Source organism: Henckelia pumila, chromosome 2 (genome assembly GCF_033568475.1).
Source record: "Henckelia pumila isolate YLH828 chromosome 2, ASM3356847v2, whole genome shotgun sequence".
NCBI lineage: Eukaryota > Viridiplantae > Streptophyta > Magnoliopsida > Lamiales > Gesneriaceae > Henckelia > Henckelia pumila.
In genome coordinates, this window is record NC_133121.1 from 157,458,963 (window position 1) to 157,483,108 (window position 24,146).

Here is a 24,146-nt window from a genome sequence, read left to right on the forward strand (position 1 = left end):
AATAAGTTTTTTTCATCCTTTCTGCCTCTCTCCTTCAACTTTTTTGGTACACCTGTTTCTGTTTTGAAATGACAGCAGGATAATTTTATAAGAAAAATCAGAATGGCATGATAAATCAGAGAATCAACTTGTAACCTAGTAGCTTAATATATGAACTTTCGACAACCAAATATGAGCAAATACGAGCAAATACCTAAACAAACGTAGAGATAGGGATGTTCATTGAAAGCAAGAGCTTATATTTAAATCCATAACTTAATTGTGGTTTCATATAGTTGATACAGTTTATTTTTTCATGAGCTGAGTAATCACGATCTACATCTCATCTTTCCAACTTAGATTATCGAATCGATAAGATTTTTCTAGATCTGCATCTAATTGGTCCACACAATCAATTCCAAATAAAATTGCTTTCTCTTTGCCAATAGGGTTCCTCTGACTAATGGTGGTTATCTAGTCATTGAACAAACGGAGGCTTTAGTCTCCATTGATGTGAATGGGGGTCATTGCATGCTTGGTCAAGGAACGTCACAAGAGAAAGCTATTCTTGAGGTCAACCTTGCTGCTGCCAAACAAGTACTCTCATCCAACTTCGTACCCTATTTTATGTTTTTCCTATTTCATGGCTTGTGTTGCTCCTAAAATATGTGGATTATGCTCACGGCATGGGTCATAAAGCTCTGACGTATTAAATATGGTATCTTTTGTCAATGATCCATCTTTGTAAACCACAGATATTGAGTGACCTGTCTGTAATTCAAGTTTGTCGATACTGTTAGGAATTTCCCTGTTCTTAATCTTTCCTTGTTATTTTAGCACTGAACCTTACATCTAAGTGTTAGCTCAAACTAAGTGCATCAACATTTTATCAGAAAGTGGATGATGACTAATTAAATTGTGAAATTGAAGTGGTATTTGGATGGTGTTTCTATCATTTTCAACTCAAAAGTTTGAAACTAGGTTTTGAAAGATTCTATTGAAGATGAATTTACGGAGAATTTTCGAAGTTAATGTAATTTTGTTATTTGTTTGGGAGGTGTATATTTATTTGAAACTATGTAGTGATAAAATGGTACAATTGATTGTGAAAATGAATAAAAGTTGAGGAAATTGACTGCCGAACTTATGAGTGGAGAAAATTCTACTTTAGAGCCCAAAAGTATTCAGTCTAAGGCAATGTGTGGTAATGCTAACATCATAACTAATTTCCAATTACCGTCGAAGTGACAGACTTAGAAGAATGGGACCAAATGCATGAGATAATCATGATCTGAAAAAGAATTAGATTGTTATAAATTTAGCAAAAATCGCCCTTGCTTAGGAAAATGCAGAACGAGAATCCCGACATTACAAAGAAGGGATTGGTAATATTCTAATAATTTCCTCAGGATGTCATTAATCAATGACAAATACCACGATACTAAACTCAGAATGCTGAAGCAATGTTGTCAGTTTCGCATGAAAAATCAATTTAATGTTTATATATCAACCTTATTAAACGTCACCAAGATTTTAAATGAATTTGGACATCATTTCTCCAAATGATTGTTCAGTTGAAGGCCAAAAGACCTAGATCTGAGTAAGTTAATTTCATTTTCTAATACTCAAGATTGGCCAGTAATGTGTAAAAACTCAAAATTTATTAAATACTATTCTAGTAAAAACACGTCTCTAATGCATATATACGTTGGTTAACCTAAATCATGCAATATACTCGCAAGTCCCAACAAATCAAATAATCCAAAGTGATTAAATAAAAAACTAGACTTAGGGTCACTGACAATAAATAATTAGGCCTTGATTGATGAATTATAAAATGAATCAAGGCCATAACTTATTTTTTAGTCTTCGACTTGAGTCAAGTTGATGACTTGGACTCTTGTTTCTTAACTTGGCCCAGGTTTTCTAGGTTCCCGAACTGTTGAATTAGCGCATTAAGAGCCTAATTAAATATCTTGGACTCTAATCGTGTAATTGAACCTCTACAAACAATTAATGGATCCCACATGGGCTTTGTAGCTTCTTAAACTTAGCCCAAAATTCCATATTTGAATATAATGGCCATTAGTTTCCAGACAGTCAATTTCCAAATGATCTGCATTAAATGTTCTGCCATTTGCAAATATTTCTGACTCAATGACCCATATAAGTTCACAGAATAACATGCATCTTGATGCGCTGTAAAACGAAACTTGAATAACTTTCCATGGCCCTGTTTTGTAAGAATAATCTTGATAAGGTTAGGAATAGTAACTTCACCAATATACTTGTGAGTTCTGTTATTACAACTTCATGTCACTCTCACTGGGGTAGAACACATAAATTTCTAAACAAAACCAAGGGATTTGCATCTTAAATAATGAACTCAATGAGGGTACGTTGCAAGAAACTTATATTTTACCAACTGTTTTTTGTGAATGTATGATAGTGAAGATGAAAGTTTGGCAAAAAGCTCCTATGCAACTGCTCATTTATTTATTTTATCAGATCGAACATACTTACACCATTGATGCGCTCCATTAGACGCTCATGTTTTACTACTTTCTTGTTCTTGTATATGATGCTATATCTCAAACTTCCGAATGTTAATGTTATTTTTGTTTAATCTAACTGCACGGTCGGAGTTCCTTTTAATGTTGTTTTCACAGCAATAGTCGTCTATAAGAACTATATTTTGCATGATTTTCGACATTAAGTTGTGTGTGCTTTATGATTGCAGATTGCTAGAGAATTAAGGTTGAGAGACATTGGTGGAATAATTGTGGTAGATTTCATTGATATGATGGATGATTGTAAGTATACACATTCCCCAGTGTCCTGGTTCATGCAACATATGATGCATCTTTTGGAATCTTTTAGCCATGTCGAGATACTGTAGGAGAATAAAATTTATATTTAATTTAGCATTTGTGTTAGTTATCTACTGGAGAAAAAATATTTTCTCTGATTAGATAAACCCGACGAGATATTTTTGCGTAATTTTCCCATGTTGATTACATTCTGATGATTAGTCTCTTGTCAAGCACAAGAACATATTCAAAAACTCAATTATTCATTCCTTTTTCCCATTCCCATTCCCATTCCCATTCCCATTCCCAGATATTCGTTTTCTAAGATATTCTTCTCTTCCAATTATTTTTTTATATATGCAAGTCCTTTCCACATGACTTGAAATTTAAACTGGCATTTTTTGAAATGGGGCTCTAGGAAATATTTGTGAGTGCAAATGGAAATAATTTGTAATCACTCTAGATGGAATCTCAGATGTAAATTCGAAAAGGAAAGTTTACATTTGCATTTATCCATTTTCGTTCTTACATAATATTTATTCTGCAGCGAATAAGCGACTCATTTATGAAGAAGTTAAGAAGGCTGTTGAGAGGGACCGATCAACTGTGAAAGTGTCTGAATTATCTAGGCATGGACTTATGGAAATTACCCGAAAACGTGTATGATTTGTTAATCAATGGTTTTCCTTCTGATATATTTCTTTCATGATTTTTATGAAAACGTGATTGAAGAGTTACCTTTCTGCTAGTAACATTTGGGTACAGACAAGAGAATGAATGAATTGAATTTTGATATTTATTAGAGTATCATTGTTCTTGCTTTTGTAGTGAATTCTAAATATAAGTGTTACTTTTCTTTCTTTTGGGGTAAAACAACCCGAACATACCCAACCACATACATTATGAAAGTACCTTACCATGTGCCATGTACGAAACTAAAATTACAGATCAGATGGGGACTTTGCGTAACCCTTCTACTGGTGTTGTTTTGTTCTTTGTTTTTCTAATCTCAACCACTAAAGTAAGCTAAACCTCCTCATAAAAGACAATTTCGGATAGTAAATGAAAACTGGTCATGCACATGTTTTCACTACTTTTCATCAACACTAGATTGAGCCCCACGAACTGTTCTTTTGTTGTTACATCTGTACTGTATGGGAATATCCTGTAGGTCTGATCTGTAATTTTTATGGAAACTTTGGTCATCTCTCTTTGCCTGTGGAGGTTAGGCTTGGTCCCACACTTATTATTTGGTTTGTGTTAACATTCAGATTTTATTAAACCAAATCACTTGGTGGGCATCTAATTAAAGAAAAAACTCTTGTTATGAGATGCAGAACCTTGGATTTCAGAATCTCCGACTGCAAAGTGAAACATTAGATGCTATCAACTTATAATTATACTCAACAGGTACGACCAAGCGTGACATTTATGATCAGTGAACCATGCTCCTGCTGCCATGCGACTGGGAGAGTGGAAGCTTTGGAAACTTCATTTTCCAAAATTGAACATGAAATCTGCCTGCTCCTGGTGAGTAACTAACTAATTTTCATTGAAAGTTTGGTTATTAAAATGATGTTTCTGAGATTTCTGGAAAATTAGTCTATATTTCGGGAATCACTTTTTCCATGCCCTTTGAGCTCTGTGTAGGACTTTATTTTTTCCCTCTCGTGCATGCTTTATAGTTCCCATGTTCCTCTAATTATAGTCCTTTTTTTACAGTGGCGTGTGTTACCCGGTTTAACCAGGCCGGTTATCCATTTGGTTACTCAGTTATCCGTTTTTGGCATGTTTAGTCTATAATCTTATTATCTTTCTTTATTTTTATAAACCTTTATTAGTCTTCTAATGCTTTATGTTTTCCTTTGATCAGTCTATCATGGACCAAAAAGCTGACCCTGAAAACGCCAAATCTTGGCCGCGATTCATCTTAAGGGTTGATCGACATATGTGTAACTACTTGACATCGGGAAAGAGGACGAGACTTGCAGTTTTGAGTAGTTCTTTAAAAGTTTGGATCCTCCTAAAGGTATTGAAATTAGTTTCAGACTTGTTTCACTGCTTCATTTTTGTGTTTAAAATGTTGTGCTCAGTTCAGTATTCTGCTTACTAGTAAATCAAAATTGCATGCTTCTTGTTATTTCTCAAACATTTTTTAGTAGGGTAGGATACTATATCGTATGTTTTCAAGCGTAATTCATTTACTCAGTAGAAGTCGTAATCGAGTTAAAAACATATTTAGCCAGGAGTGAGTTAATTTAGAAATTGCATTTTATATAATTTATAGAATCCATCTGATGACGTCTCTAAAGATCTGAATGACGATAAAATGATCAATAGGGATTCCCATTTCCTTGTTTCCTTATCTTGATGGTATCTTTTTTATTTCCCGATAAAAGATATTTTTCTGCAATGAGAAATAATTAGCATGGATCAGATGGTGCATCCCTTTTCGGATGCCACTTTTAAAAAGTTGTAATATATCATGCTCTGAAACTATCTCAAAGAAATGCTGAATGACACCCGGTGTGATGATTCGTTTCAAATGCGGATCAATTTTTGCTTTCTGCTTTGAGTAATTTAATTGTTACGCGAATTTGTTTATCAGGTTGCTAGGGGTCTCACCCGAGGGGCGTTCGAGCTAAAACATTTGACAGATCACTTTGTACCCAAGAACCAACACCAAGCTGCTATCTCTGTGCTGCGGCCAACTGAGGCAGTAACTTATTCCTCCACCAAGAAAGTAACTCTCTTACCCATCAAGTGGAAAACAGGTGGAAAATGATTAATTGGTGATTGATCATGCAATGTTGGCCTGCTGCATATTGTAGGTTCCCATCTTAAAAAGATATTTATTTTTTTCTTACGAGTATATAGTTATCCTTGTTTGCCGGTGTGCCGTGGTTACGTTTCTATCTGTCTATTCATTAACAGAGAAATTCATACTTCAGATAAATTACACCTACAAAGTTGTCCTATTTCACAGCCTCTTGAAAGCTTCGGTTATTACACGGGTATCCTTAAACCTTCGGTAATTCTCGCAAGGACGACTCTGATTTTAGTTAACATTAAGTTTTCACCTTCTTGTAGTGTTTGTTTTTACACGTGTGAAGCGATGAAACGTAAAATGATGGCATTTTAAGGGTATTCCTGAACACAGTGGGAAACGAAAAATCAGACCAAAAAATATAGATTGAACTAATAAAGGAAGAACGAGAACAGGTCCTCGAGATCATTCCTACAAACTACATATGTTGTATCAATTACTATTGGTCATTTTCACCAAGCATACACCTATCAAACTTGAAGTTCTAGTTACAGTGACAAAAGCTGAAAATTACCAAAAGCTTTCTCACCAGAGCTGGTGTTTGCTTCTACAATTGGAATTGGCTAGTGATAGTTGCTTCACAACTTCTCTCATACATGGTCTCCGGCTTATCTCCCTTTCAGTACATCTCAGGCCTAATAAAAGCATGAGCTTCATTTGCTGCTGCATATTTGAATCCAAGAATTCATCCAACAGGTCTAAATCCACAATCTTCTCTATATCTTCTGTTGTGTTCCCCGTGGATCGTACCCACTCCACAATATCCATTTCCCCACCAAACGACGGATCTAAAACCTTCTTTCTGGTTATCAATTCCAACAAAACAACCCCGTAAGCATATACATCAGACTCCTTGCTACTTTTGGTGGAGAACGCAATTTCTGAAAAGAAAAAAAAAAGGAAATACATCAAATCTTAGAGTCGTGGTTGATGGTTCTCATGGATACGTATATAGCTTATCAGTTACTGAAAGTGAAATACAAACCACATCACTGGACGCCACACAAAGTATTCGTCTCACAAATCGCGTGAATTAATTCAGGTGCCTGTTATCTAGTGTGGAAGTGTGCAGGCTCGTGGTTTGATGTGTGATGGATACTGTAGCAAATAAAGTAATAGAATGAGAAAGAATAAATAAACTTAACCTGGAGCCATATAGCCAGTGGTTCCCTGGATCACGCCCGATGTAGTTGAAGCAACAGACCGATCCAAGAGCTTGGCAATGCCAAAATCTGAGATATGTGGCTCCATATCTGCATCCAGTAAAATGTTCATTGGTTTGATATCTCGGTGGATGATGGCAGGATCGCAGTCGAAATGGAGATACGATAGTCCATGGGCTGTGCCAAGGGCTATCTTGTATCGAATGCTCCACTCCAGCGGCGGCGGAGGACTTGTTTCATGCAAAACATCGTGAAGACTTCCATTTTTCATGTAACTATACAAGATTAAACCATAGTCCTGTCTCAACCAAAAATCTTCGAGTCTAACAAGATTACGATGCCTGACCTTCCCGACTGTCTCTATTTCTCTGACAATGCTTGTGTTTTTTCCCCTAAATCCCAAAAATCCAAGCTTCTTCACAGCATATGCTTTATCCTGACCCAGTGCCACCTTGTATACTGTTCCATGTGCTCCCCTCCCGATAATATAAGTATCCTTGAGGTTCTCGGTGGCTTCCATGATTTGGTTCAACAGTGAGGAAGCACCTTCTTTTGCAGAGACTGGCAAATTCTGTTCCTTAGCTTTGTGCTGCAAACACACGTAAGAAATTCCAGAAACCAGAATCACTGCCAAGAGGAATGATACTGAAACTATCATAGCAATATCAACTTTCCTGAGGCCACCTCGTCTACTCGATTGCAGCTCACAAGATTTGATGGGAATGGGGATGTTTCCAACGCAATTGAAGCCACGTTCAGGGTGACAACTGAAACAGAGGTTCGGGTTGCCAGCAAAAGACGATGGAGTTGCGATAATAAATTTCAACATCGTAGGTGGCACGGGACCGGTGAAAAAATTGTGGGAAATATTGACCTCAAGCAAAGAATGGAGTTCACCAAGGGCGTCCAGGCTACCAGACAGATTATTACAACATAAATCTAATTGCTCCAGTAGAGTTAACTTTCCCAGTTCCACAGGAACATGACCTGTCATTCCATTATAGCTCAAATTCAAATATCTAAGGCTTCGAGCATCATCTTCCAAACCAATGTTAGGGCTAATGGTCCCACCTAATAAATTTGCGCCAAGATGCAAATATGAAAGCCTTTTGAGTTGAAACAAAAAATTTGGAATTCCCCCAGTGAATCGGTTCTCACTAAGATCCAAGTTGGATAGTTCTGTAAGGTTTCTTAAGCTGAGGGGAATCATGCCATTTACCCGATTGTGCCTGACATCAAGGCTTGACAATTTATAACAACCCGATAAAGACGATGGAAGCAAACCTTCAAAAGCATTGTAAGACAGATTTAAGGCCTCTAGATGCACAAGGCTTCCTAGCTGAGAGGGCATATGACCTGTGAATTTATTGAGGGATAAATCTATAGAGGTAATGTTTTTTAGGTTACCTAAGCTTGAGGGTATTGATCCACTTAAACTGTTGTTGCTAAGATCCATGAAGAGAAGGTTTGGATTCTCGACGAACTCGGGGAGCTTACCTGTAAGCTTATTCTGTTTGAGAATTAATCTAGCCAAAGTAATGCAACTTCCTATATCAGAAGGGATACTTCCTTGAAAATGATTCTGACCCAGTAAAAGCTTCCGCAGATGCTTATGGATGCAAAGGTTTGGAGGAATAGGGCCGTTGAAGTTGTTTCTGGTGAAATCCAAGAGAGTTAAGTTACTATTAATTCCAAGTCCTTGAGGTAAAGCTCCAGTAAACTGATTGTCAAACAAGGAAACGTTTCTCAACTGCTTCAACTCGGCCATTTCTTGTGGTATCTCACCGGTAAGATTGTTCTGATACACAATAAGATTCTGGAGACTTTGAATCTTCCACACACTGATGGGGATTTGTCCACTCAAATGATTGGTAAAAAGCATGAGTGTGTGAAGCTCTTTTAACATTCCTAATTCACTTGGAATCATAGCCTCGAGACGGTTTCCATACAACTGCAAATCATTCAAGGCCTTGCATTTACTTAATTCTGGTGGTATTGGTCCAGATAACTGGTTAGCAGACAAATAAAGCAGTGTCAGTTCAGTGAGTTGGCCCAGAGAAGAAGGGACAGGTCCGGTTAGGCCACAATTAACAGCAGCAAGACTTGTCAAACTGCTGCAATTGCCCAAGACTGGTGGAACACCTCCACTGAATGGATTGTATGATAAGACCAGAACCTGCAATTCTTTGCAACTACCCATACCCAGTGGAATCCCATCCTTCAAATTGTTATGGCTCACATCAAAGTACTCAAGAACCTCTAGAAAGTTCAAACTATATGGCAGTGAACCTTCTAGCGAGTTATCATTTAGGTAGAGTTGTTTCAAGGAGCTGCAGTTCCCTATGGATGAAGGGATACTTCCAGATAATTGATTCGTTCCCAGATACAGAATTTCAAGCTTACTCATGTTCCCGACATTGTCCGGGATCGAACCACTCAGCAAGTTGTTACTGAGATAAACTATATTCAAGAATGGACTTCGAAACAAAGCTTTAGAAATTGGGCCGGTGAGAGAATTGAAAAACAAGCTTAAATAATTCAATCTTGGCAAATCTCCCACGGCTTCTGGGATTTCACCAGAGAAGCTGTTGCCAGATAGATCCAAATATTCAAGAAAACTACAGTTGCCTATCTCCCGAGGAATTGAACCCGAGAAATCATTGTTACTTGCATCAAATGATCTCAAGCTGTGTAAATGCGCCACTTCTGGCCCCAGTTGTCCTGAAATCCCCAAGCTAGACAGGTTCAATCCAACAACAGAGCTGCGCCCATTACAATGCACTCCAACCCATGAGCAAGGAGTGGAATCAGAAGAATTCCAGGTGAGTTTGATGGATGGAGGCACCGATTTCCAGTGCTTTGCCAATGACAACAAGGCTGTAGAATCCAAACTCATAGCACAAGTAAACAGCATCAAAAGCATACAAAAACAGAGGACCCATTTCATGTCTCGACTCTTGAGGTGAAAACACAAAAATTCGGAACTGAAAACTCACAAGAAAATAGACAAAAAAGGAGAATGAAAAGTAATAAGAAGACAAAATGTTGAAACTTGGTTGACGCTTTTCCGGGTTTCAGCGTGTGAACGCTGACATTATCGTTGAAACTTTTGAGGCTTTTTTTTTTTTTTTTGAAATAAGTTGGTTTTGAGTGCTGTCGCATGAGGATTCCATTTCAGGATTCTTTTTTTATTTTTTTTTGGTTTAATTTTATTTTGTCGGTGCTGAACTGCTGATAAGCATTAATTATATTTATTATTTTTAAAATAAATTTATGCAGTTATTTGTTATTATTTTTTCCCTATTATCAAGTTTAATAGGAGATATTTTGTTGCTTCAATCGGTATTTAAAAAAAAAAAAAAAACGATTCTCTACATTATATTGAATATAGACTATACACAGTTATTTTTCAAATTAAAAAGTTGATCGAAATTAGATAATTAAATACCAAATTTAATGGAAGCTTTGAATATGCTAGGATCATCGTTGAATGTTGCATGACTATATGATCGTTATAATTCTCAAGGCTTTTTTAAGTTTCATCTACATTTATAATTAGTTCACAGAATATTAATTGTTTTATGATTTGTTGTAGAACACGATAGTACCAAATTCGAAAACTCAGATCCTTACTTCGGACGTTACGATCTCCACGTGTCTGTACACTCTTGTCACCTCAATTTTGCATGGCCTAACATCAAACTTACTTCGGAATGTCCGATCCCAGACCAGTTCGGACGATCCGATCGCACCATATGCTTCCGAACTGCTTAGCATTTGGTTGAGTGCTTCCGAACCCACTTCAGATGGTCTGAACTCTTCGAATGATCCAATGCTATTTTTTTTTTTATTTCTGATCCTATTAAACTTTTGGTTATTCAAATTGATGACCCCTTAATTATGTTTAATATTTTAATGACTTAAAATGGGCTACATGTTACTACAATAATAACTAGTAATTTTTGGTTATTTGATTCAACTGTCGATATGGTGTCTAATACATTAGTATTTCTTATGTATGTCAATATTTCGATGAAACATAACTAAAAGCAAAATTGTAACGTCTCAAAACTCAAGGACGCTACTAAACATATATTCTTAAAAATTTCGAGGAAAATTTTGCAGAATAAAAATCTTTACTTAAAAGGGTCAATTTTGCACCAAAAAAAAAAACTTAAGGGAATAATTCTAAACATCGATGTCAACAAAACCAACATTTATCAAAAGTAAAACGTGTTTCCTTCCAGATGAAATAAACCGTGCACAATAAAAATGTTCATTTGACATTGTGCTCATGCATCTCTCGTCGGCCCAATCGTTTGCTCATCTTCAAATCTGACTCCATACTCATCAATATAATAATCTAGAGCATCATTACCTACATCATTCAAGTATAGTGATTCTAAATAATTAGCAAGAGTATGCATACAAACTCGTATATAAAAATTGAAACTTAATGCAGTGGCATAACGTGAACATGATATTTAAGGGTGATGAGATACATGAATTTGTGGCAACCATCGTTATGAGCACGTCGTTGGTTTTCTGTGATCACGGATTCGTTGTACAACTATCATATGACAATAGTCATTTAAACTTTCATTCTTTTGAAAAGTCATCCCCGGAGCTCATCCCAGGGTATCAGTCCTATCATTCCATTTCGTGAGCACGTCATTTGGAAAGGCTCCTCTGGAGCTCATCTCGGAATACCAATCATGTATTTCCACCACAAAGTCACATATAACATCAAAATATTTTCATACATCATTACGTCATAAATTTATCATTTTATGCTCTTAAAACTTTCGTGATAAATATCATGCATGCTAAAACTGATGTAAACTCATTCATGCATATAATATTTCATAAGATTTGATTACTTTCATAGTAAACATAGCTTTCATGAAGAAATATAACATATAGATGCATTACATAGCTTAATCGATCCACGTAAGTCGTTCCGTCCGTTCCGGACATCCGAATTTGAAACTTTTTCCAATAGAACATCTTAAAAACACTTAAAATAGCTTTAAAGGTCATAAACTTGAATTTTGGACTTCAAATACGAAAAACAAAATTCTTGGACAACACTTTTCCCTGCGAGGGCGGAAAATTATTTCTGCCCAGCGCAGGTCGGCGCCTCGCGCCTAGGAGCGATGTGATATGCCTGAGGTTTCTAGGCAGGTTGGCGCTACGCGAATTGGATGAAAAAGAGGTCATCCCGACCTCTGTCGACCCCATTCGACACATATTTGAGAAACTACTCACCCACACTTTGAAAAAAACGAGTATACACCCGAGAGAGCATCAAAACTCGATAAAAATCCATTCAAGACATCCCATCATTCAAAGATTTGATACAAAACCCCACATATACCATACACACACCAAAATTCTGCAAAAAAACATCTCAAATCATAAACTTCTTTAAACTTTTGCACCCAAAAACGTCAAGAACGAATCACGCTTCACAATTTTCAACATTAATCTTAAAAGCTCTCATAAATCATGCATAACACAACATATACACATCAATACACATGAAGTTTCATAGTAAATATATCTATACTCTTGAATGGTACTAGTTTCAAAACATTAAAAACTTGCCCGAATGTTGAAGTTTGGATTTAACCTGCCCCTTGGAAACGATCTAGCCTCGAACGTGGAGAATCTTGCCCAAGCTCTCAGTTTGTGACTAATGGACTTAGAAGTTGACCCGTTATTCTCACATACTAACTTTTAAAGTTTTCCTCTTCTCAAATATTTAAGTTGCAACACATCAATAAACTTAGGGTGCGTGTGGTTGGAATGATAGGATAACTGAGAGATTGATAATTTGGTTGATATGGAATGAATAATTTAAATAATATTTGAATAGTTATGTATTTGGTTGGAATGATTATTAACACATGTTAATGTATATTAACACATGTTAATGTATATGTTATTTGGTTGATATGATAATTTTAAAGGATATAATATATTTTAATGCCCAAAATGCCCTTTAACCAAATGCACCTTTTCTTTTTAAAAAATCCCCACATTATTAAATCTCATTTGGAAGAGGCAGTCGGTGGGAATCCAATAATTCACATATCCAAGCACTTCTAAATTCCATCTCCCTCACCTCTCGGTCCTTCGACGTCCAACCTTCATCCATTTGTAACACAGAAAAAATCACGAAGGTTGTGTTGTAACACAGAAAAATCAGGACGCTCAATACTCAACAAAAAATTCAAAACTGATGTCGTGAACAAAGATTATCGGTGCATGTACCTACGCAGCAGGGGTTCTTCCTCTTTCTAGAAATTTTAGAAAAAAGAAGAGAATAAAATGTCAGCAAATTAAATTTCTTCTACATATATGCTTGGATCAGGGCCGATTTTAATAATTTTTGGGCTCGAGTCTAACTTTTAAAAGAGGCTCCTAAATCATAATGTGTGTTCATATTATTTTAGACTAATAACAAATTTTTCGATTTAAACAATTTGCAATAGTCAAAATATTTCTATTTTAATTGAGTGATAAGATCAAATATGTAAAAAATTATTTATACTATAAAACAACTCGTCTGACAGTTTAGAACTAACAATATTGATCAAATTGTTCAAAATATTTTTTTTTTCAATTAATAGCATAACCAATTCATTCAATCTTTTCTTATGACATGGATTATTGAGAAAATGTTTTGAAGAGCTTTAAATTTGAGAAATTTTGTTTTGCTCTTACAACAACAAGATTTTATAAGCAAAGTGAGCATTTGAGAAATATCCATCTATTTTTTTCAAGTAATTCACTACATCCATTGCCGATTTTGTTTCTCTTGGTAATGAGAACTTCAAGAATGTCAACTCTAAAAATAAATCATCCTAATTAATATCAGAGCAACCTCTATGAGTCAGAAAATATGTTTTTATTTTGGTCCAATTATACTACTATATAATAAATTTAGGGAATAAAAAAAGTTTTTTGTTTATATTGGGCACCAGAAAAATAATTTATATTTGAAAAAAATTATCAAGGGACCTAGAAATAATAAACTTCATTAATAAATTTATCAATAGGCTCATAAATAATAAAAAAGCTTATATTAGGCAGTAGGCAAAGAAAAAAGTAATTTTCCGTGATATGAATAAAAAAATCCCAAGAATAATAAATTTATATTTGATCAATTTACACTTTTATATAATAAATTTTTTTTTTCAAAATTATGGGCCTCAAAAAAAATGGGTCTGAGTCGGACGACTCTTATGCCTTCAAATAAGAACGGCCCTGGCTTGGATTTTAACTTCGCAACCCTAGTGAGCATCGAATTTACCTTTGAGTTAGAGTTAATCGTGGAGAGAACCAAAACCCTAAACAGAAATCTGAGTCGAAGTCGGGCACCTGAAGCTAGATCTGTTGAGGGTATTCCTGGAATAAAAAAGGATGATATAAAGATAGATTATTAATACATGGGACAGAGGTGAGTTTATTTAACTCACGTTAATACAAACTCAAGCTCATGTACGGTAGATTAAGTAAGTTTATTTGAAATGCAACCAAACGAATGATAAAACAAATTTTGCAGCCACTATCCAGCCTAAACTTGTGTACCAAACGGACCGTTACATAACATAGAATATTTCTGGGAAAAAATATATTTTTTTTATGAAAGGGAAAAGAAAATGAAAAGTTTACACGCCTCCTCAGTTTGTGACTAATGGACTTAGAAGTCGGCTCGTTAGTCTCAAATACTAACTTTTAAAGTTTTTCTCTTCTCAAATATTTAAGTTGCAATACATCAATAAACTTACATAACATAGAATATTTTTTGGAAATTTTTTTTTATGAAAGGGAAAAGAAAATGAAAATTTTACACGTCTTCTCAGTTTGTGACTAATAGACTTAGAAGTCGGTCCGTTAGTCTCAAATACTAACTTTTAAAGTTTTTCTCTTCTCAAATATTTTGCAATAAATCAATAAACTTACATAACATAGAATATTTTTTTTTTTTGGGAAAATATTTTTTTTTGTCCATTAACTTGTCCATTTTTTTGTTTTGGTCCATTAACTTTATAAATTTTGTTTTAATACACTAAATTTTAGTTTTCGGGTATTTAGGTTCAACTGCTGATGTGGCACCGGAGAATGCTGACTTGGTATCGGAAAATGATGATGTGGCACGGGAAAATGCTGACGTGTCTAGCTGTCACATCAGCAATTGGATTAAAATCACTGAAAATTAATAGTTAGTGTACCAAAATCAAAATTTGAAAAGTTAATGGGCCAAAACAAAAAAATGAACAACTTATTAGACCAAAGAAAACATTTTCCGAATATTTTTCCTCTTGACTACGCTCGAAGGCTAGGAAAATATTAAACTTACTCGCAAAATATTAAATATCAGGCATAACATAACATCATATAAATTAAGCATAAATTTTAAATTTCATAATTAAAATGCATAAAATCATATAATTCATTAAAAAATTTCGTGATTGAGTCAATGGACTTTTTGGACCTTAAAAAAATAAAGTAGTGAACTAAAACCAAATTTTGAGTATTTAGTAGACTAAAGTAAAAAAATTAATGGAAAAAGAAATCTATTTTCCGGGATTTTGTTTTTCCAGAAAGATTCGGAATTCAGCCGCCACTTGAACTATATATGAGGGATATATTAGTTAGGATTGAATGTGAGTGTTTCCAAGGCGCGATTTTCGACTTGTGTAAAACCTGCCTCCTCTTATGAAGCCAAACATAACACCCACTTGATGATAGCAGTGTAAAGGAACTGAGCTCTTTTCCCAGTTTAATTTCAAGATTCGCCAAAAGTGAAAATAATCATACCCGAAAACTGAAAACATGAGTGACAACATGAACATGATTATGAAGAAGGATTTGCAGAGGAGTCTGTATTCGGAATATCAGCTTCTTGAACAACATGGATTTCATCAGAGTTTCGAGGCATCATCTGCTTCCAAAAGACCTAGGGTTTCACCAGTGCAGGTTTCTTTTCCTTTTCTTGTCTTTAGTGATTATTGGTTTTTTAGTTTTGTAAAATATATCCCTGGATAGGCAAAAAGTTACAATAATATTAGATTCTGGTGATTTAATTTGCATGTGATCATCAATATATCCATCCCTTTTCATGAAATTTAATGATGTAGTGATCTATTGTTTATTATGGAATATTTTTGTTTGTTTTTCGCGTACAACACATAAAAGACAAATGAATTCGATCTGTACCCTTTTTACATGAATTAATAATATTTCATGTACATAATAGTATACCAGAACGGCGTTCGTTAATATTTTAATGGTGATTTCTGATCAGGGAAACACGAACATTAGTTGGCATGAGAGAATCACAAATTTGTGTATCTTTCATCATTTGATGTCATTAAATTAAATCTTGTATGTATATATTTCTGCAGAATGGAGATTTGGCAGGATCAAGCCTTCTTGGTTTGAAACTTGAGAAGTCAGGTTCTTTTCTGGATTTGGTGAATAAAAACTTTTGTAATGGGAAGCAAGTAGATTTTTCATCTCAGGGTTCATACCTTAATCATAAGATCAGGCGTAAAACAAAAATTGATGCTTCCCGACAAAAACTAAAAGCTTCCAATATTGCTGCACTTCTCTTGAATATTGGATCTTGGCAGGTGCACACATTCATCCCTTTTTCTTGAAATATGTTTCAACTTAATAAATTAAATTCCCAGGATTAATTCTAATATGCTTTAAATGTCTCTAGAAACAAACTTCACCAGGCCATGGAGTAGAGTTGGCTGTCAAATTATACTATGCCAAGCGTAGAATGGTGTGGGAGATTCTTGAAGGAGGATTGAAAAGTAAGATCGAAATAGACTGGTCCGATATCACGGCCATTAGGGCCGACATCTCCGCGGATACTGATGAACCAGGGATTTTGGAAATCCAGGTTAGTGATATCAGATTCATAAACATTTGCTCCATCTACTGTTACTTTAAAGTACTGCAGACTTCATACATGCATGGTTCTACTTTATGTGTTACAACTTTTTATTTGATCAATGAACTAACTTGTTGCTTAATTATGTACATGACGGTTTTTTTTCGCGTAGTTGAATAAACAGCCTTCGTTTTCTAGAGAAAACAATCCTCAACCACGAAGGCACACTTCTTGGGCACCCGTGCATGATTTCACTGGAGGTCAAGCTACCATTACGAGGTATCGTCCATATATAAATATATATATATATATATAAATATCGTTTATTCAACATGTGGTGTCAATGCTTGACTCCACATGAAAGAATTTTTTTGGTTTGGACGATATTGGTGGCCATTGAATATAGAAAAATGTTGATCAAGATCTAGAACACAATAATCAATATAATGTCATCAGATGATCACTGGAGAACGTACAGATATATGATTATGAATTTTATTTTTCTTGTACGTTTTAATTTGCAGGAGGCATTTGGTGGTATTCCCTCCCAGATTCCTTGATAGACACTACGAACAACTTTTGATGTGTGATGAACGTCTCTATCATTTGAGCCAGCTACCATTCCCAGATCAAGAATGCCCCTTTTTCGACTCAAATATGTTTGGTCCACCACAACATTCCCTCGGATTCGAATCCACCTTTATTCAACCATGTCCAAATTCAACACCACCTGCAGGTATATTATATTTGATCAATACATCATTCAATTTCAAAGCACGTACAAGTTGCAAGTCACCAATTTTCTCTTCTTAATGTATCCTAGTTTTATCTATGAACTACCCTTCTCAATCAGCGCACGATATCGTTTGGGATCAAGGGATAGATCATCTTATTGTAGAGGGTAATGTTGGTTTCCAAGAAGCAGTTGGAGTGCCGAATCAATGGAATTCAATAACACAAGGCCACGAGCGCCTACTCAGTCATGATCAAGATTATGGAACATACCCATCAAAGTTAGACGATTCCAACAACAATTTGTTAGGGAATAATGGTCGAATCCAGTGCTCAAATGAGGGAACCGTAGTTGCAGAAGTGGAGGCGATGATTCAACAGTATTTTAATCCAACCACTGAGCATCTCTACGTACAACAACAACATTAATCTGATAGAAACGTGCGATGTTAGGACAGGATATAGAGCAGTGACTCGAGGATTCTAAGTATGTACAAATCTATACCATCAGACTTCCTTAAGATGGTCTTTTTCGTGACTGACATTGTAAAATATCGAATTTGTGCATATTCACACCATCTTTCATTTTATATTAGTAAGCTGCACGTACGTGTGAGGAACTTAGAATTATAAATGTCTAATAACTATTATAGCTAGATATTTGATCGTCCATATTCATAAACAAACTTTTAAAACTAAACATAATTAGTTTTATTCGTAATTTAACCTTAACTAATACTTATAAGAATTAGTCATTTACATTTTCAAGTTTCACTACAAGAAAAAGAGAGATTAATGATGCTTTTAATTGTCACAAAACAGTCTTTAGTTTGAAATTAATGATGGTTTTGTGACGGTTATGCTCACGGGATCGCGTTTTCTCTTGTCGCTGACAACGACGCTTTATTATTAAACCATTAAGTAATGAGAAACCAAGCAGGCGGGTTGGTGAGTAGATAGAAAAAAAAAATTGAACTAAAAATACCTAAACCAACTTTGTTGAGAAAGATCACTCTCTTTAGACCAAGACCTTAATACCGAGATCTTGAATCAATTTATTGGTCTTATGGTATATCTCAGTACAGGGACGGAACCAGGGTTATGTAATAGGGAGGGCTAAATTTTTATGTTTTTATTGTTAAACAGGTTAACAAGTTCTTTACATTGCATTAATATTTAATACTATTAAATTATATATCTTATATTTCCTAATTATATATATTTTTTAAAAAAACAATTTTGTAAAAATTTGACTGCGTGATTAGAAATTTATTTTTGATTTTTAATTTGCTTGAATTAATAGTTTATTATATATTATCCAAATGTACCAATTGTCTTGCAATTTTCTATTAGTATTTTTCAAAGAAGAAAATTGAAAAAATATAAACAAACTCCCCTGCAAATCCATAAGTTACGAAAAAATAAAACTAAAAAACGCACTAAATTTTGAACTCAAGATTACATTTTCATAGCCAAAATATTTCGTAAACATGCTAAGAAGCATTAAGCCTAATAAATGTAGTGAAGATTTGGGTTGTACTATAAAAATTATATTAAGCTCAATACATATACAAATATACATATACATGTGAGGGGTTAAGGGTGTGGGCTAGACTGGGCTGAAGCCCAGCCTAGCCCACACAATGGGTCCGTCTCTGTCTCAGTATCGAAGATGATACTAAAGATCTATATTTGTTAATTTATACACTCTCCTGACGGATGGATAACAGCCGAATTAGCGATTTATGATACTATGCGCAAAGCAAATATTAGTGATTGTTTTAACAAAACCTTCGTTAATAAGCATATATAAATAAAAATAATAATTACACACATACGATACGTACCAATTAATTATATAAATATAAATCAATATATACATATAAAATATGTGTGTATATGTGAGTCTGTGACGTCCCCCACCAACGTAAATGCTCATAAATAAAATGGCGGTAAATACATTTCACAAATTGGTCAAAGAAATGTGTGAACTTGCAAATCCAAAACATCACGCGTTCCAAATTAATCACGTGCTAACCCAAAAGGAAAAGAATCATAAAATCATTTCTAAAATGTGCTTCATAACAGTTTTGACATGCAATTTCTCGCCTCCTTGGTTACTTTGCGTCTCGTCTGACATCATAATATTTAACTGCATCTTTCTCACTCGCATCATTCAAACATAGTCAGAGGCGGAGCCAGAAATAAATGAAAGAGTGGCTAAGATTTTTAAAAAATCAATGTATCAATAAAATTCATAGAAATGGGTGATTAAGATTTTTGAAAAATCAATGTATCAATAAAATTCATAGAATATATCAAAAGTAATTTATAAATATGGACTGAGGTTAATCAATTTGGGCTGGAGATATAAAAGAATTTTTTTTTAAAAATAAAGTATATATCCAATATGGGCCAAAGGTGCCACCCCCTCTATCCGTCCCTGAGCATAGTGAGTCTATAGATTCAACAAGTATACATAAGCAATAACGTATACATGATAAAATCTTAAAACATGCAAAGAACATGACTAAAACATAAAAACATGGCATTCTTTTCTTTTGGATGATGATCCTCATGCAATTGTGGTAACTATTAGAACACATAGTCCGAGCCATGAAATACATGATGAATTCATCAGCAACTTTGAGTCATCGAATGTTTGGGATATATGGAGGGACAACCTTGGTATGTCGATGTGGAACAGTTTTAATTAAATGCATCCAACTATTGTCCTTTGTTTATGTTTGGTGCCTTTTTCATTGCTGAACAACTTCGAAGTAGTGTACTTGTTGCATTTGATGTTTATGAATTTTTGAACTTCAGAACATAATTATGTTTTATGTCATTTTGTTTTGATTAATTCCACCAGAGTGATCTTGTATAAATTATTTTATTTTATATGTATATAAAAAATGTGATTTTAAGGACTTGACTTGTTACGATATAATTCGTCCGTTGGTTGTATTTTTTGCAGGGATATGACAAACTTATTAATCATGGAAATTGGAGCAATTGTTGAGAGCAGTGCAGGCAAAGCCAAAAAAACTGATATACTAGATTCACTTGGAGTGATCGTGAAGAACAAGTTCTAATAATACAAGCACTGAAAGAGGCTGCCATTGAAGGTTGGAAGAGCGAAAATGGATTTCGGCCAGGGTACTTGGGTTTTCTTGAAAATTATTTGAAAGCAGCTTTCTCTGACACAAATTTGCGTGGCAATCCACACGTTAACTCCAAAGTTCACGTGTGGAAGAAATTGTATGGTACTCTGGTGACAATATTAAGTAAAAGTGGTGTTGGATGGAATGATACCGAGAAGACCATCAAAGCGTCAAGCGAAACATGGGAAGCACTTATTAAGGTATTAATTTGAAAATACATTATACTTTTTGTACAAAAATATTTTGAACTAATTGTTTCTTTCTCGACTTCGTATGCAGACTACAATGTCCGTACAATTAAACACAAGAGGTGGACCTATTACCATGAATGGGTAGAAATATTTGGAAACGATCGGGAAACAGGCAAAAGACGTGATCACTTTGTGGCTTCAGTTCAAAAAGTTCTTTCAATGACGCCTGAGGTACTAAACAATGTAGGGATGAGCCTGGAGGATTTGTTTTTTGTTGATGAGGTAGAAGCCGAGTCGATACCCAAATCTTTCACACCATCATCCAAACCAGCGGCAGATGCAAAATCGAAGTGTAAGAAACGGAAGAAAATGGATGGCCATAAATAATTTTGCTGTCATCACCAACGATAGCATGACTGACCTTATCAAACAATTGGCAACAGAGAAAGGTGCGGATGATGAGAAGATGTCTAATGCCTAAGACAATGTGTTGAAGGCGATGGAAACAATTCCGAAATTGACTGAAGACGACAAAGTTACTGTGATCGAGCTGCTGGTGGACAACCACGCCAAATTATCCTTGTTCTTACGTTACGATCATGCTGGAAGATTGAGCTTAGCGAGACGATTGCTAAGAGAAGGTTGAAGAGATTCCTTAAGATGCAGCTATTTTGGGTTGATATAAAGTTGCAATGAAGATAGTTTTTGGTGCAACTAACCATGACTTTTGATGCAGTACGTCTGTTTTGATATTTGCTTTCAACCCAGTTATATTTTTGCTGCAACTTTCCATGCCTTGTAATGCAGTTCTGGTTTGGATGTGGGTTTTCAATCCTGTCATTTTGTTCAGTCATTTTGTTCAGATTGAAGTTATTTTGTCATGAAACCTATTATTTCAATTTGGATATTGTGCATTGTAGCATGAAAGAATTCTACTTGATCATTGTTGGAAATGACATGTGATAATATTCTGCTTCTACCTCCAATAGATATTATTGCATTTGTATTTTTTTTATTTTTTTTAACTGGAGTAGCTTTTAGATGGAGTAGCTCCAATTTTCCTTTGATTTCTGTTAACTACTTAGAAACTGATACCTGGTGTATTTTTTTGATTTACTCTGTGCAATTTAGAGACATGATGAGTAGTGATGTATGGACAGTGGTAATATATTTGATCATTTTTAGGAGTACATTGGTGGGAAAAAAATGAAAGGAAAATACAACTCATGTGATGCATCGAAGGGATTAATGAATCTTGGTGCTTTTCATTCTTGTAGGCAATTTTTGTTCATATCCCACCTTCTGTGGCACACCAAAACAATTGATAAATATTCAACATGTTATTCTACATGTGCACGACATATATTTTTGGTATTTATTATCAATATTCCATTTTATATTAATTAATCTTGTACTTAAATCTAATTAATTTATATTACCTTATTTATAAGTAGAGAGTAGTCATGTACATTTTAACCTCAAAATATATAAATTCAACTAATTAGGACATGGTCCAATTATTATACACACATATTATGAAAGATTACACACATTTGAGAAGTTACAGAGAAAACCCAAACTTGGTAATAAAGTTTACTTCTCTTAAGTAAAAAATTGCTTTTAACGCAATGCAACAATGGATACACAATGCTACTATGTCGTGTGAAAATTAAACACATGCATATATCACAGAAGCTAAAATATGTTGAGAACAAATAAGAAATCGGCACAAAATTAAACATCGCACAAGAATACTATTTTTCATATATCAGCATCATTCAGAAGCTGCTACACCGAAATAGAAACATTGCACAACCAAAAAAACCATAAAAAAGCATTGCGGGCCGAATACTGCTAAACACATACACAATATAAAAAATAGTGGCCACATAAGTTGATAATACATGTATAGATGATGACAACGTCAAGCAAAAGGCAACACTAAAAAACCAGAAACATTATAAATCATAGTTACAAGACTTTCGGATGACTTTTCAGCTTCAAGGAGTTGTTTCATCAAAGAAATCGGTCAAAAGACGGGCAGCAGTGACGTGGTCTAATGCATGACGCTTGGCTGGGCGAACTGGGGGGGTAATTGATGCAACATTTTTTGGAGTTGTTTGGAGGCAACATGATAATGCCATAGTAGTCATCCACAATGTTACCAAGTTTCTTCTCTTTTCTCGTACACTTTTCCTTCTTCCAAACTATACCTGCTTGCAACATCCATTTCAAATGGTGGAACAACTGACTTACCTTTGTCATCCAATTGCTCATCATCTGATATGATGATGACATCAACTTTGTATTCGCTTGTCACAGTTGCCTCCGAACTTGCTTTGTGTGATACAGACATTGTGGGGTTGAAGTTGAAACTCCTTTATCTCCTGCAAGCTCACTATTAGTTAATGACAGAAATTAGTGTGGTATTTAAATAGTGAAAAAGGAACAAATGCATTAAAGACACACACCAACATATATTTAAATGAAAGTCATTCAAATGGATGCTAGATCTTATTGATTTGATATCCCACCATAGGTCAACACCTATGCTGTGAATATTCACTGCCATCAAGTAGTTGAACATACACATATTCAATCAAAGTTGAGAATTAATTGACTGTCAATATTCGCTGCCATCATCACCAATTCTATGAATATTCATATTCACCTATGCTGTAAATATTCACTGCCGACCCATACTTCCATCAAAGTCGAGACTTAATAGTCAAAGTAAATAAGATGGTGTGCAAGATTATCAAACATATACATACAAAATGATTTTTTTTAGTTTTCAGTGCACATTAATGATCCAAGTTTTCCTTCAAATGGATTTTTCATGTGAACACGCGAAGATGGACTCAAGCATGATATATTTCCAATAAGGATAGAAAATTATATTGTAAATAACAAACTTGAAAAAAATTATCTTAAACCAGTCAAGAATATACCTCCTACAGATGATCATCTACCCATCCAGTGGAGTCAACAAAATCATGACATTATAACTTCATAGTTGGAAATAAGTTGAGGAGTTGTCGGTTTTATATGATCGGTCATCGTTTGATGTTACATTCCTTGCATGGTATTCATTATACCAGAAGAATCTATTTCGATGTTTGATTCCCGCAGGGCATATGTAGTACTAATGACCCAGACGGCTTGAGTACTCTCCAGCTTTAAGTAATAACATTGACCCGTTCCCACACTCACATTGTGGTGATTCTTTCACTTCCATCACACCTACACAACCCATAATTATATATGCGCTAGAAAAGTGGATAAAACAATGACAAATAAATAGTTTTAATGACAAATATGTTCGACATTATCGGAAATGAAAACACAGAGAAGTTGTGGGTAAATT

The 24,146-nt window shown here is 34.8% G+C and overlaps 3 protein-coding genes across 10 annotated transcripts in view; 2 read left to right on the forward strand and 1 right to left on the reverse strand.

Moving 5' to 3' along the window:
- The window catches only part of LOC140879246 (ribonuclease E/G-like protein, chloroplastic), a 32,518-nt gene extending 26,751 nt beyond the window's left edge, over positions 1 to 5,767 (forward strand). For 6 of the 7 annotated variants that reach the window (XM_073282924.1, XM_073282923.1, XM_073282925.1 and 3 more), the window contains 6 exons: positions 429 to 576; positions 2,720 to 2,792; positions 3,337 to 3,449; positions 4,200 to 4,319; positions 4,663 to 4,818; positions 5,398 to 5,767. In XM_073282924.1, coding sequence (XP_073139025.1) covers positions 429 to 576; positions 2,720 to 2,792; positions 3,337 to 3,449; positions 4,200 to 4,319; positions 4,663 to 4,818; positions 5,398 to 5,574 — 787 coding nt within the window. In that variant the 3' untranslated portion in view covers positions 5,575 to 5,767. Of the gene's footprint in view, positions 1 to 428; positions 577 to 2,719; positions 2,793 to 3,336; positions 3,450 to 4,126; positions 4,320 to 4,662; positions 4,819 to 5,397 lie in introns of those variants that run through there. The other variant, XR_012149377.1, reaches the window with a different exon arrangement.
- Positions 5,768 to 6,001: 234 nt separating this feature from the next.
- LOC140881165 (uncharacterized) lies at positions 6,002 to 9,861 on the reverse strand. The gene is made up of 2 exons (XM_073286249.1): positions 6,762 to 9,861; positions 6,002 to 6,497 (listed from the first exon to the last, which is right to left on the reverse strand). Exons 1-2 carry the CDS (start codon positions 9,724 to 9,726, stop codon positions 6,142 to 6,144), a joined length of 3,321 nt encoding a protein of 1,106 aa, XP_073142350.1. The 5' UTR covers positions 9,727 to 9,861; the 3' UTR covers positions 6,002 to 6,141.
- Positions 9,862 to 15,518: 5,657 nt separating this feature from the next.
- LOC140885467 (uncharacterized) lies at positions 15,519 to 17,991 on the forward strand. Of its 2 annotated transcripts, none has more exons than XM_073292446.1 (6): positions 15,519 to 15,767; positions 16,196 to 16,423; positions 16,516 to 16,701; positions 16,865 to 16,971; positions 17,217 to 17,428; positions 17,516 to 17,991. In XM_073292446.1, exons 1-6 carry the CDS (start codon positions 15,624 to 15,626, stop codon positions 17,851 to 17,853), a joined length of 1,215 nt encoding a protein of 404 aa, XP_073148547.1. In that variant the 5' UTR covers positions 15,519 to 15,623; the 3' UTR covers positions 17,854 to 17,991. The 2 variants fall into 2 exon arrangements, with proteins under 2 accessions (XP_073148547.1, XP_073148548.1); XM_073292447.1 differs by having other exon boundaries at positions 17,546 to 17,991.
- Positions 17,992 to 24,146: the final 6,155 nt, after the last annotated feature.